The sequence below is a fragment of the Ammospiza caudacuta genome, chromosome 1 (assembly GCF_027887145.1).
Source record: "Ammospiza caudacuta isolate bAmmCau1 chromosome 1, bAmmCau1.pri, whole genome shotgun sequence".
Taxonomy (NCBI): domain Eukaryota; kingdom Metazoa; phylum Chordata; class Aves; order Passeriformes; family Passerellidae; genus Ammospiza; species Ammospiza caudacuta.
In genome coordinates, this window is record NC_080593.1 from 147,054,063 (window position 1) to 147,067,837 (window position 13,775).

General features: G+C 38.4%; 1 protein-coding gene across 1 annotated transcript in view; it reads left to right on the top strand.

The window, feature by feature from the left end:
- The window catches only part of TG (thyroglobulin), a 148,797-nt gene that overhangs the window by 46,052 nt on the left and 88,970 nt on the right, over window positions 1-13,775 (top strand). The window contains exons 24-34 of the mRNA XM_058804431.1: window positions 232-347; window positions 984-1,092; window positions 2,256-2,453; window positions 4,340-4,507; window positions 5,036-5,104; window positions 5,801-5,881; window positions 7,963-8,100; window positions 9,230-9,406; window positions 10,347-10,458; window positions 10,944-11,023; window positions 12,531-12,674. Coding sequence (XP_058660414.1) covers window positions 232-347; window positions 984-1,092; window positions 2,256-2,453; window positions 4,340-4,507; window positions 5,036-5,104; window positions 5,801-5,881; window positions 7,963-8,100; window positions 9,230-9,406; window positions 10,347-10,458; window positions 10,944-11,023; window positions 12,531-12,674 — 1,392 coding nt within the window. The remainder of the gene's footprint in view (window positions 1-231; window positions 348-983; window positions 1,093-2,255; window positions 2,454-4,339; window positions 4,508-5,035; window positions 5,105-5,800; window positions 5,882-7,962; window positions 8,101-9,229; window positions 9,407-10,346; window positions 10,459-10,943; window positions 11,024-12,530; window positions 12,675-13,775) is intronic.

The following is a 13,775-nucleotide window of genomic DNA, read 5'->3' on the forward strand; positions in this document are numbered from 1 at the left end:
GTCTCAGCTGTTTATATCATCAGGTGATGAACAACTTTCTGCATTAATTTAATTCAATTTAAAGTCCTTAATTCTCCACTAAAGTAGTTGAGTACTAAAGTTCATTTGGCTAATTAAATTCATGTATGATAGACATAAGGAAATCTTCGTAAGTAGCAGTAAGCAGTGGAATTTGTAGCAAATTTTCATGTGAGGTGCTTGGAAACCTAAAATTTCCTTCCTGTTTTTCAGGCTGTGAGAGGGAAGATGCCTGTGGCTTTGCCACTGTAACTCCTGCTGGTACTGAAGTGCTCTGTGAGTTATACAGTGCTGCTGATGCCAACTTCAACTGCACCACCTCTGGATTGGTAAGAATGATCATATTTAAAAATATATGTTTATCACAGTGCTGTGTGTCCAATGTAAGTAAAGATCACAGAAGAAAGGCAGGCTGTCCCCTAATCCCTTGGACATTGCTCTTCCCCATGGCACTGATGAATCCCTGCAAGCTGGTAAAGCAGCTACACCCAGATGTTTCCAAAAATGACATCTGAATACCTCAGTGTTTGAAACATCACACAGCACTGTTTTCCCTAAATCATGCTGAGCACCTGCAGATAGGATATCAGGTTGGTTTAAAAAGAGGGTTAACCTGGATTGTTCAAACTAGAAGTAGCCAGGTTGGTAATCAAGCCACCTGAAACAATCCTACTTTCTGAGTCACTTCCTCTAGCCCAGGGTTTGAACTGTGTGCTCTTTATCACTGTGCTATTTTCCTATTCACTACTTTAAACAGCAATGTGGCATTGAGGAGATGAGATCTCAGTTGGATAGTGTAAAAATTGTCTGTATGAGAAAGAGTAAAAAATGTCCACATGGAGTTGTGCTGTGATAACCTTTGTGTTGCTCATTGCTCCCCATTAGTTTCTTAATAAAGAAAATGTATTTTAGGAGACGAAATCTATTAGGTTGCATTTATTTTGCTTGCCTGTTTTCTGTCTCAGGTGCAAGGTGTCCTGGGGAACCCTGCTGCCACAAGCATCAGTGGCCTCAGCTGCTTGCTGCATGTCAGGAGCCCAGAGGGAGATGCCCTGATGGCCTTTTTGAAGAGAGGTACCAGATGTGAATCCCTCACCTAACTCTGACTCTGTGTCCAAGCTGGTAGTTGCTTCTGTACAGGAATAAATTTGGGAGCATCTTTGTTTAAGAAGACACAATACTTTAAAGAGATCAAGATTTAGTGACAGTCCAGAAACTTCAACAAATCTTTTTTTCATATCTTGATCCCTAGAAATTAGGAATACTTTTGTGAGCCATTTTGATGATTTTTGCCAGCAACTAGTCCCATAAAAACTCAAAATCTATCCCATGTATTTTTGTTATGACTTGTCTTAACTAAGCAGTTTGTTATTTGAATACATAAGGCATTATTAATGACCAGCCTGTACATAATTTAACTTCACTTTACTTTTGATTGTGAATATTGTTCTAGTAATACGTCAGCCAAGAAGTAAACAGCTCTCCATGAATCCCAAAGCATTTCAGCTGAACTAATGAATGCATGAGAAAAACTTTATTTATTTATTTATTTATGGCTTGAGTGAGGCTGATAGCACCACATTAATTGTGTGTCCAGCTTTAATTGTCATGCCAAACTGGAAGCAAGATAATCAAATGCTGCAGGGTTTGAGTCAAAACTCTCTGGTTTTACCATGTTTTTTGTACTTCTATCCAAACCTCTGAGGCACTATTTATTAATATTAATAAAAAATAAAAAAATCTAAGTCTCACCTGAAAATAAATCAAGTCCCCTGAGCTAGTTATGATTGGTATAATATTTTAAATGCCAGATCTAATCTAGTGTTCTAGATCCAAAATTCTATGAATGATGCCCTCCTAGTTAGCAGAAGTCTTAATTGCAGATGCAGCTGTGCTGGCCAAATGACACATTTTACTTTTTAAATGAGATAAATTTGTTTCATTTTTATCTGGGAGTTACTAACAGTGTAACTGAGTGCTTGAAGGTGGAATATTACCAACCTTACTGCATAGATCAGTTTAGGAGCTCTTTGCTGGCAGTGCATTAAGCCAGCTACTCAGGAATAATGGCACCACATCATTTGATGATCTTGTCTTGCCTCTGAAACTCAAAACCCAGAAAAAGACTTTTAAAACTGAGTTTTGATCATAAAACTTTCAACCAGCTCCAGTCTGCAGGCAATTCTAAAACATTCTTTGGGCACTCCTTGAGCTCCTTTCCCTTTGTGTCTCCCCAGGACCAGAATTCAGCTCCTCTGGACTGAAGGCCTTTGAGAGGACTGGCTTCCAGAACGTTCTGTCGGGCGTGTACCGCTCCCTGGTGCTCCCAGCATCCAGCACATCCCTGACTGATGCTCAGCTGCTCTGCAGGCAGGAGTGCAGCCAGGACTCGTGCTGTGATGGGTTCATCCTGAGCCAGCTCCTGCTGGATGCAGGTACTTCCTGCCTGCCCAGGAAAGCAGTGCTAAATGAGCAGGAGTCATTGTTGGACACAGTGCACCCACCTTTGCACCATACCTGTCTCTGCATCACTGACTTTTGTTTGGTGTGGGGAAGGTTTCAGTAATGCCAAGACCTGAGGTAGCAACCTGCTCTTGGAACAAAAATGGGCATTTTGAAGGGAAAAGCCTGACAGAGTTCCAGCAGTGTTTGGGCAATGCTCTTGGGAGCATGGCGGGACTCTGTGCAGGGCCAGGAATTGGACTCAGGGATCCTTGTGGGTCTCTTCCCAAACTCAGCCTGTTCTCTGTGTGTGTGACATCTCCATCTGGATGAGACAAATTGTTCTGAAAACACCTCTCTCCATACATAGACAGCTTGGTTACCAAAAGATGGTGCCTTTCAGCTGATGCAGAAACTGAGAAGGTGCCTCCAGACAGAGTTATTGTAGTGCAAATGAAAATAAGCTTCCTTCTAAGAGCAGGAAAAAAAGGATGCTTGACAGAATTATGTTCTATTATTGCACACAGAAATGCTAAAATCTCCCAGGTGTGGATGTCTGTCTAGGAGAGAGAGTGGTAGTGGGATGCATGGAGCCTGGCAGAGTTGGGACTTTGGCACAACCAGATTTTTGCCAACAACTTCAAGTACTTTATGCCAGTGCTTACTTTTTGCAGTTTAGTTTCAAGCTCACATAGTACTGACTTTCCTCCTGGAGATGCATTTCCTGTAGGAAATGTGAAGTTTAAAATGATATGTCCCAAGGATTTAAAGACAAGCTCTATCAACACCCAGGAGCTGGACTTGATGATTCTTGTGGGTCTCTTCCAACTCAGGATATTCTATGATTCTGTGAAATCCAGGCATGTGCTAGTGGCTGATATGTGACAAGCACTTCACCAGTTTGGAGTGGAAATTGATCCTAGATTTAATTAAATCTGTGAAAATCTGTCACAAATTATCTGTGAAAGTTTTCAAGAAAATATTTCCAGAAAATTATTCTCTGTTTTGGCATCTCCTTTTCTTTTTCTTTTTTTCATCACAGTATTCTAGATTATCTTGTAAAGTCCATTTCTCTATATATTTACAATCAAATTTTGGGTTCTCTCTACTTGTGAGTCTAGAAGGTGAATATCTCTTTGGTTGGGGTGACTATTTGGATCAGTTCCACAGGTAAATGCATTACTTGGTCTGGCATTTTGCTTAAAAAGAAAGAAAAAAGAAGGAAAAAGTAACATATTCAATATCTTGTGTACGCAGTCCATAAAAACAAGCTAGAGAGGGCATTGTAAAACCTTAGAAATGCCTTAGCTGTGACACCAAGTGCAAAGCAAGAGCTGAGTATTGCCTAGAAGTTATGGTAATTTTGATGCCAGAACATGTGGCCTTAAACACTCTGGTCCCCAGCTCACATCACAGTGCTAGGGAGACTTAGGCCTGGGATGGCTGAAATCAGGCATCAGTTCAGGAACCCATTGTAGTAAAAATGTACAAGTGCTTTTGTTTTGTTCGGAATCTGAGATTTTAAGACCATCAAATGATTGGATGTATCTCTTGTGGTGCTATGAAGGGCTGAGAACATTGTTGGGTATTACCAGATAACAGTAATATTTTATTAGCTGATAATAGTATGTGCCTGAAATTCCTAAAAGAAAGGCTATAAATGTTTAGTTTGAGTATGAGTAGCTGACCTTAGCACTCAAACTTGAACATATTATTCTAATTTGCTTATTTAGGTTTTTTGGGGGTTATTGGGTATTAATACTGAAGGGTACCTCTCTCATTAATGCAGGTTTAGCTGGAGCTTAGAGAAGGTTCTGGGGGGCTTGGGTAGGTGCAAAGCCTCAGTGCAGTGATGCAGCTCTGTCTTTTCCTGCCCCAGGTACCATTCTGTGCAGTTTGCTGAGCTCCCCAGATGTGCTGATCTGCAATGTCAAAGGATGGAGTCCAACACCAACCTCAGCCATGGGGGAAGTGTGTAAAGGTGTGAGCTATGATGAGAAGGAGAAGAGGTTTTCTTTCACCCTGGGAGGACAAGTGTTCAGTGGATGTAAGTGAATTACCTCAATTTACATCTATTCTCCCTATTTGTTGTATAGACACTGTCTTATTCACCTGCCTGCCCTTGTGCTCCAATGCTTTTATCAAGTAAATCCATATCACAAGAGAATAAGAATTCTCTGGCTGGATGTATTGCTGGATAAATGGACCTCTCACATTTTGCCACATGAATATTAATGAAAGTTGAGACTGTGTTTAATATATCACTCTGTAATACCTACAGCATTTAATTCAGGCAGATCCAAGCCAATAATCTGAAAGAAAGGTAGAGTCTGTAGCAAAGATAAAAAGGGAGATGTGCAGACCTACATGGTAAAAGCAATGTTAGGAAATTGAGTAAAGTTTGGCACCCTGGACCCAGACTATCCCCATAACACCTGGGACCTTCTTCCTTAGACTTTTATATTGTTATCAAAGCGATGCATAGCTTAGTGATGTGTTTTCCATGCAATTTCTGAGCATTGAAAAAACATGTTTAATTTAAACAGTTGTTCTAACAAAATTTTTTCTTTATTAGCTTCTCAGTTGATGGAAGAAGAGACAGAAAGAAATCTCACTACCTACCAGGAAGTTTACCTGTGGAGAGGTAAGTTATCTCACAGAATTTCTTATAAAAACTTATGATGAACTGTAGGGTGTGGCAGAAGTCAGTTCTATTATGGAAATGTCATTGTCATTTCAAGCTATCCAAATTAAGACACAACTCAGACGCCTATTTGGGCAGGAATGTGTAATCTGGAGTAATTCTTCTACTGCCAGTTTCATGAAATTTGGGTAAAATCTTGTGCCTGAGATAATTTTAGTATCCTTGAAAACAATATCATGAAGACACCTGCCTTTGTCCCATCAGTCTCCAAGTACCATAATAATTTGGCACTTTATACCTAATTACATGGGTTATGTTTATTAGCAGAATAATTGTATATTTTTTTTCTGAATCTCACCATGTACATGACAGGAATTGCACAAATGATTTGTAATAATAATTTGTGCTTTGTAAGTGCACAAAGCCTTCAGAGGGCTGATGCTGAATACAGAGTGGCTGTGGATATGGCATTTGTTTTTGTCATCCAAACAATGCATTTTGGTTTAGGTGCTCCCCAGAGCTACACAGAAATAGTTTTACTCATTCTTGATTCAAAATTTGGAGGAACTACCAAAGGAATTTTCCTAGGTGGTGCACTTTATATATTTGTTCAATTTTGGGAGCTGAGGATTATTTTGTCTTGTGAAAGAAAGATAAAGGGAATTACTCTGCTCTTTGATTCCTGTTTCATTCCAGACTCTGATATGGCCACTCGGATGAAAACCTCTCTGTGTGAGGCTGCTGCCTTGGAGACAAAGGATGATCTGGTGTTATCAGGTATTAGAGCAATAGCAGACAGAGCAGGCAATAGAAGAGAGCAGGGAGGGAGTGCAGAATTTAACCAGAAAATGTCATATATTGCTATACGTTCATTATGGTATAGGTATTGTAAATTCCAGAGGATTTCCCTGAAGCAGGATGCTTGATCAGGTTTTGAGAAAGATGTTCAACATATAGGCCTGGCTTTATAATTCTTACCTTGCCAGGACAGGCTGGAAATTAAGGTGTTAAAATGTTCAATGTGAAACTTGTTCTGTCAGACTTACAGAGCTGAAGAGGCACAGGAACTATTATTTGACTGAGAAAAAAATTTCACATAAACCCAGGAATGAAATATTTACTACTACTGACAGTATGATTGTAAATACAGGGCATAGAGAAACCCAGGATGAAATGCAGTCACAAGTGTTTCTTCCATTCATGATTACAGTGAGGGACCTGTGAGCTTCTCTTTGCTCCTTTGTTATTCCAGTGTTTGCTCTTTGTTATATGAAGTCATGTATAGGTCCAAAATAATTTGTAGGAAGTTACTGGAGTTCACTGGGGCCTTCAGCACCATAATCCTAAGAGAAAGTGAGCACTGGAGTTTGAGGAGCACCTAGATTAATTTTTAATGAATTAGAATCTTTGCTGAGGAGCCTTGATGAATGTCTGAGCACATGATTTAATATGTGTAAAATCCTAAAAGGAAGTGAATTGCTTATGGTATTTAAAAGGAAAATAAACTAAACTAATTAAAAACCTAAAAATGTCCATTAACCTAGCAGAGCTCCTATACAGTTAGGGGCTTTTTAAAGTCTAGACTTAAAAAGAGAGAGAAAAAAAATGCACTTACTATGGTCGTTGAAATTATCTTGCATTTACCTGCTAAGGCATGAGTGCAGCCCTCAGGGTTCTCCATTTACCTTGCTGGGGCTGATGATATTAAAACCTGCAGTTATACAAGGAATGCAGTTTTACCTCCATCCCTAAATGTCAGTCTTGGCACCAGCTGTTCAAGAGAAACTGAAGGTTGAAGTTATGACTTGAGAGGTAACAGGAATTATAGGTTACCTTTTTTAGGAAGTCATGAATGCATCTGGCAAAATGTCTACAGAGTTGTTACCACTTGATAATAATTTGTAAAACACAGGGTAACATATCCTTTCTAGTTTCTGATAGAAAAGTCAAAACTACAGTGCATTTTCAGCATGCCAGTAGGTGCTTCTGCACTTCAACAGCAATCATCAGCATGTCTTTACTTCCTGTTTTCATTATTGTCTGAATATTTCACTGCATGTGAGATTTAGTCTCACAATTTAGTCTCACAAAGTCTCACAATGTTGGAACTGGGGTTGAGATCTGCTGATGATATTTGATAAATAAGAAAGTGTTTAGGAAGAAATTTTCAAGAGATCAGTGAAGAGTGTCCATTTCTTTTAATACTGGACCCTTATTTAAGGGGATGAATTTGGGAACAAGAAAATAGCTGTGATTGATTTTTTCAGAGGGAGCTCAGGAGATATAAATCACTGCATACATGCCTAAAGTTCACAAGCAGGTGACAGAAATGAGTTATTTAATGTGGTCTGTGGGAGCATAAATTCAGAGAAATGAGCTTAAATGACTGAAATAGGTATTAAGCTTGTCAAGAAAACTTTTTAGACTGAGAGGTGTAAAAGACTCTCAAGGGAATGTAAGGAAACTGCTCTATTCTGAATTAACAAAACATAAATTAAGGAATTACAAACATCCTCTGAATCCTCATACTTCACTGTTAGGATATTGTGTCACATGACAGAGTAGAGCAAACCCTCTAATTTCTAGGAGCAGGAATTCTCATCTAGTTTTTGGGTGTTGGAAACAGTCTGGCAGTGCTATTTTGTACAGTGCAGCTCAGTGAGGAGACACTGCCTACAGGAGAGTCACTGTGGGTGGACAATTCTGTTATTAAAAGCAGGCTTTGGTGTATTCTAGCCCTACAAAATGATTGCAGCTGTTTTACTGAGAAAAGCAGAATTTTATATATAAATAAATTTAATTCATTCCAGATCATAGTTAATTTTTTTTGTGGAATGCTTTGTTTGTTTGTATCTCAGATTCCACAAAGGATCTTTTCTACCTAATGGACAACAGCCAGATACAAAGTGACCAGAACTACTCCCTCCCTTACCAGCAGTATTGGGTCTTCAGGCAGAAGTACTCAGCTGAGGAAGCTCTGCTGTGGTGTCTCACACGTAAGGCATCATGGGGGACTGCTATTCTGCAGGGGATAATAACTAAATAAAGTCTTTTAACAAGTGTTATAATAATATTGAGTAAAAACTTTAGACTTTGAGGATTTTTTTTGTAGACAACTTCTAAAATTTTAATGGGAATTGCCAATGTTTGTTTATTGCTTACAGTCTTTGCCTGCCATGGCAGAAAGGGTGCCCATAATTCACCACCAGGGTGCCCCTGTCATGGGCAAGAAAAGTCAAAGGTACAGCTTGGGCAATGCCCTGTTGTTCTTGAAGTGTACCACTCCAAACAGGGAGGTGGAGTAGTGGTAAAAGAAGGTAAAATGCAGATAATTTGGGTTAGTGATAAATTATATTTTGATGCCGTAAACGGAGAAGAGTTTCTAGCTCTACCAGGAAGTCAGAACTAAGAGTACTAAACAGTGCACAGACTGCGCTGTAAGAGGCCAAAAAATTAAAATGGTTTAAAATTAAGCATTGACACACATGTTATAGGAGCCATTGCCATGGTAATTAAGAAATGGGTTTGACAGCTTTGCTTCTTTTCTGAAAGTGTGCTCTTACCCTGGGACAAACTTCAGAACAAATTGCTGTGAGCAAATGTCTTGAATAGTTGATTCTAGGAAAGTTGTGTTTAATTTTGTGTGATGCTTGAATGCTTCAGAAGTATTTTTTGTAAAAAACTTATTGAGACATTATAGACATTATTGTCCTTTTTATTTGTTAGAGACCATGACTGATGCAGAGTTCTCTTATGATTATACAATTTTTATGTCAGATTTACTAAAAAAGAAAGATATATTTATTAATTGAAATATTAAAGAGAGACCAATGCACTGGAGTAATGCTTGTTACAGCTGGGGAATTTATCTCCCCAAGTAGCTGTGCTGGATCTTCTTTACTCTGCTCTCCAGGTAAACCTGCTCTTGAGTGCCACTGGGGCCAGAATGTGTCCTTCGTTCTCTTGCACTTTAAATTAATTAATTAATTGGCAGATTAGTAGGATAATATTGCAATTCTCCCTTTTAGTTGTTTGCTGATGGATAGCTTTGCTCTGAAAACATGAAGGGGAGCAGAGAGGGAAAGGAGCCCTCGTGTGTGTAACTGTTCATGACCTTCTCCCCAGGTTGTGCCCAAGAGGAAGAGTTCTGTCGAATGGCAGATCTGCAAAGTGCCACAGACAAATACTTTGTGTGTACCCTCTATCCAGAGGCACAGATTTGTGACAGCAGCATCAACCAAATACCAGGAAACTGTGCAACTGTGCTACCCTGGCAGCCACAGACACTGTACCATAAAATAGGCAAGTTTTGCTATTTGAATGTATAATGTCTGCTCTAACCCTGGGAATGCAAGCCAGTGTTTTTGGCTGTTGGTTCTGAGATAAAAAGTCTGCATGTATAAATGAGTCTTGGGATGTGATGGTGCAAGGGAAGGTCAGGCTGTCTGGGATATGGTTTTTCAGTTCAGAATGGAAATTTCACTCTGTTCACATCAGCCATTCCCAAGTCGGAGAGGCCAAGGGGATCTCAAATTTGTGTTTTAGTTTTAGCCCTTTTTATAATATGGGTGACATAGGAATATCATTGGAATGTCACAATCTACCATTAAAATTTCTACAGTAGCTAAATAATGCAAAAACTGAAAGCACTGAGTGTAATTCTTATTTTGCTTTAAATATCTTTTAGCAAATGCAGAGCTTTAGATGTGAATTTTAACCTTTGCTCTTTGGATACTTGGGAAGTTCAATGTTTTTCTCATAGGGCACATGAAAGAAAGCTGGACAAACAAGCCTGTTTTCACAGGAACATGTAATTTTGCTGTGACAAATGTAAAGGTCCACTGAACTGAGCTATTCAATCATGTCATTTTGGGGAGCCCAAAGGGCAGCATGGGCTGAATAATGCATGAGCACACTGGAGTCTTCGAGTCTGGAGCTGTATCCCAGTTTAAGGCCTTGTGGAAGAAGTAGCATCAACAGGTCTCAGCAACAAAAGGCCTGTCTGGAAGTCTTTCCTTGGTGATGTAATTTGCTAAGCTTTCAGAGCCTTCACTCAGTAATTTTTTATTCATCTTCAGGCTTAAAAATCAGAATTTTCTGTGACAGCATGAAACTATCTTTTAATCAATGAGAGCTCAGCATAAAAACACAGGCTGGACCCCTATCATTTGATTACTTGGCCATTTTTTGTATACAACAGTTAAACTGATTATTCCAATTTTGTTTTTCTTTTTCCTTCCAGTGACTCTTAAAAGTTCTGTGAAGAGCTTCTACACACGTGTACCATTCCAGAAAGTAAAAGAAATCTCAGTGAGGAATAAAACTGACATGAGCAGAAAACCTGTTTCAGATGGGTAGGACATGAAAGTTCCTTTGTTCTCCTTGGAATTTTAACCATGTCTGGAATTCCAAGGCTGTGTTATGCAGATACAGGAAATCAGATGTGTTGATCAAAGAATTGCATTGTTTGAGAGTATTTAATGAAGAAAAGATAACATATGATTTAAAGGAGATTTATAATTGAGTTATAAATAATAATCTGTATAATTATTAATTATAGACATGATAATTGTTACTTACAATGCTACTATTTACCAGTTGGCCTGTTAAATACCTTACCAATGATATACCAAATCAATTTAGGCTGATATTTTTAGGGCAGATATCAAAATAATTATCTAAATTAATAGATGAAGTCTAATAAGTATACTAATCAAGCATAATTTCATCTACATATGGAAAATGTATGGAAGTGTGTGTGTATGCTGGTTCTGCAGCCTTATTGTGAAAGGTTCACAATTTCTACAGGTTCTCATGGATCATGTTTTTCCTTTCCCAGGTTTTTTGAGTGTGAGCGTTGGTGTGATGCTGATCCCTGTTGCACAGGATTTGGCTTTTTTAATGACTCACAGCTGACAGGTTTTTGTTTCTAAAATAATTTCAGTCTTTCTTCAATATCTTGATTTTACCCTTCTTTTGCTCTGAAGTGCACTTTAAAAGCCCTTTCAGATCTCATGTACCTCTCTTCAGCACCTTTTTGGGTAACCATAACCATATCTAGGCGTTCAGTCCAATGATATGTTCCACATTTCAGAAATTATTAAGAAAACATCATGAGAATGAGTCCTTAACAGTCTGCAATTCCAACAGCATAAAATTCAAACTGATAAAACTCCAGTTTTTTGTCATCCATCAATTTATTTTCCAAACTGTTACTTGATTTCTTTTAGTGATTTTTTCCCCTTTTATGTTGTTTCATTTTTTAAAGCCTAAAGGACTCTGAAACCTAAATATTACTGAAATTAGGTGCATGCAAGCACATAATGTCTGTGGATATTCTGGGGCAGTTTAGCCTTTTTGCTTGCTTGGTTGTCTGATCTTCTCTGCTCCCAAATTTTAGTCTTCTGCTTGAGGAGGAAAGTCTTCAGCTGGTGTTTGAAACTGGGTACCACCCAGCTCAAAGTCAATTAAAAGGATTTTAATATGTTATTACAAATTCAGATTTAGGCCACTGAAATCTGTAACTTTGGTTTTGGTGGAGTCATGTGCTAATCAGCTCTCCCTGAGGTCATTAAATGGGCTGGTTTTATAATGCATTTTGGAATTTGAAACGCTTCAGAAATACATATTTTTAATTCCTTTTTTTTTTTTTTTTGTTGAGCAGACAAAATTTTCACTTGGTCAAAAGTGAATGGCCTATAAAATTAATCCAGTGTGTTTTGGATAAGAATTAATGTGCAAATAAAAAATAGTTGATAGTTTTCATGCCTCCATATGATCATGTGAAATCTGAAGTCTTAACTGAATATGATTTTGAGTTTCTTGAAGTACTTCTAAAATAAATAGAAAAATTTAAGGTGCCCAACACGCAAAATGGAACCATTTTTATTTTATCTGATTATTATTTAATATCTATGACATTTCAGACATCCAGTCTTGGCACTCATTTATTCAAGAGATCTTTCAATAGTGATTTTAACATGAGCTGAAATCTTCAATCAAACTGTGTTTCAAACTCTCCATAGTTTTCAGGAACAAAATTATTTACACTAGAGCTTTTAAAGAATTTTTATCTTTATGTAAGTAGGGAACATGTTTCAAAATACATGCAGATTTTTGATTGCATTAACATGGAAGGGCTCTTTGCTCAGAGTTGTGACCTTTGCTCAGTGAAATTCACTGTGATTTGGATTATAATGGATTTTAATGCTGGTACCCACCTTCCCTCACAATGAATTCAGTGGGATTTTTCAGCACTAGTTTCAATCATTTGCCTCATTTCAGGTATTTCCGTCCTTTGATTTCTAAGTTGGTTGAATTTCACTTAACACTCAGTGGAGCCATGCTGTGTTCTTTTTCTTCACAACACTGTCTAGAAAAGGAAAATTTTCTTCCTTATTGCTATAACCACGTGCATCCTTGGCAGGTGGGAAGATTGTGTGTGTGACTCTGAACAGCCTTGGAATCCAGACCTGTGCTGAGGAAACAAGAAGTTCTTGGCACATTTCAAACTGCACTTCACCAGATGCTGAAGTCAAAATACACCCATTTGGCTGGTATCAAAAGCCTGGTAAGTGATGCAGGACACATGACCTTTCTAGTGGATTTCTGCACATTGAAGTTTATTATTTGGCTTCAGTGTGTGAAAATTCCAGCTTCCAGCTGTAGGACCCATTTGCAAGGACCTCAAGTAGACAAGGCAAACAAGTATGTGCAAAGGAAAGAAGGGTGCAATTTGATGTCCATTTTAATAGAAAAGGAATAGCAATACATCAAAGATGCATAATTTAATTTCTTACATTCTATCAGAAACTTGTGGCCAATGTCAGAATTTAAATATATTTTACCTCACTGCGCAGTCCTGATCAGGAAATCATTCTTTGTTTCTCATTCCTGGGCTTAGGATTTTACCATCCATGTGGATGCATAACCTCAAAAGGTTTGGGTTTGCTGCAGAATTTAAAATTCCATTCTGGTTGTTTTGGTTAAAGAAAGGATCAAGACCAAATTCCAAAGCAGACTTGTGTTTTTCAAGCAGCAAGAAGCCATCAGGTGTTTAAACAGAAGAGCAGTTATGAGGTGTTGTGTTGTTTTCTGGGGAGGAATCAAAACCACTCCTAGTGAAGATGGATTTTATTTTCTGTGGAGAAAGAAAAGCTTCATTACTGTGTTGAAAACTTTAAATGGGCTTCCCATTTGTCACACTCCTTTTGGGCAGGTCTAGTTCTACTTTCTTAAGCTCTGATTTTGCATGACTGAAAGAATAAGGAAAGCAATTGCCCATCTGAGTTTGTCTCCCTTTATGGGAGGACAGCCTGTTTCTTGTTCACACAGATACAACTCCTGAGCTGAGAGCCCCCATGGGGGCAGGTCTGGTGATGTTGACAAAATCAGGGAAAATTTTTGAATAAGGAATACTTCTTTCTGCTTTTATACTGGATTATACCCTTAGTTCTTGCAGAGTAGAGAAGGGCTGATAGCTGAGAGGAGAGGGGGGCACAAAGCATGGATATCTTTTGTCCAGGGAATGGGATAGAAAGATAATCCAGTTAAAGCTGTGTAGAGATGGATCAGATATTATGTCAATACAGCGTATTTTACAGTGTTGATAAATAAAACCTTCATTCACACTCTAAGTGTCAGAAATGTAAACTGAGTTTTGAGCTTTTCA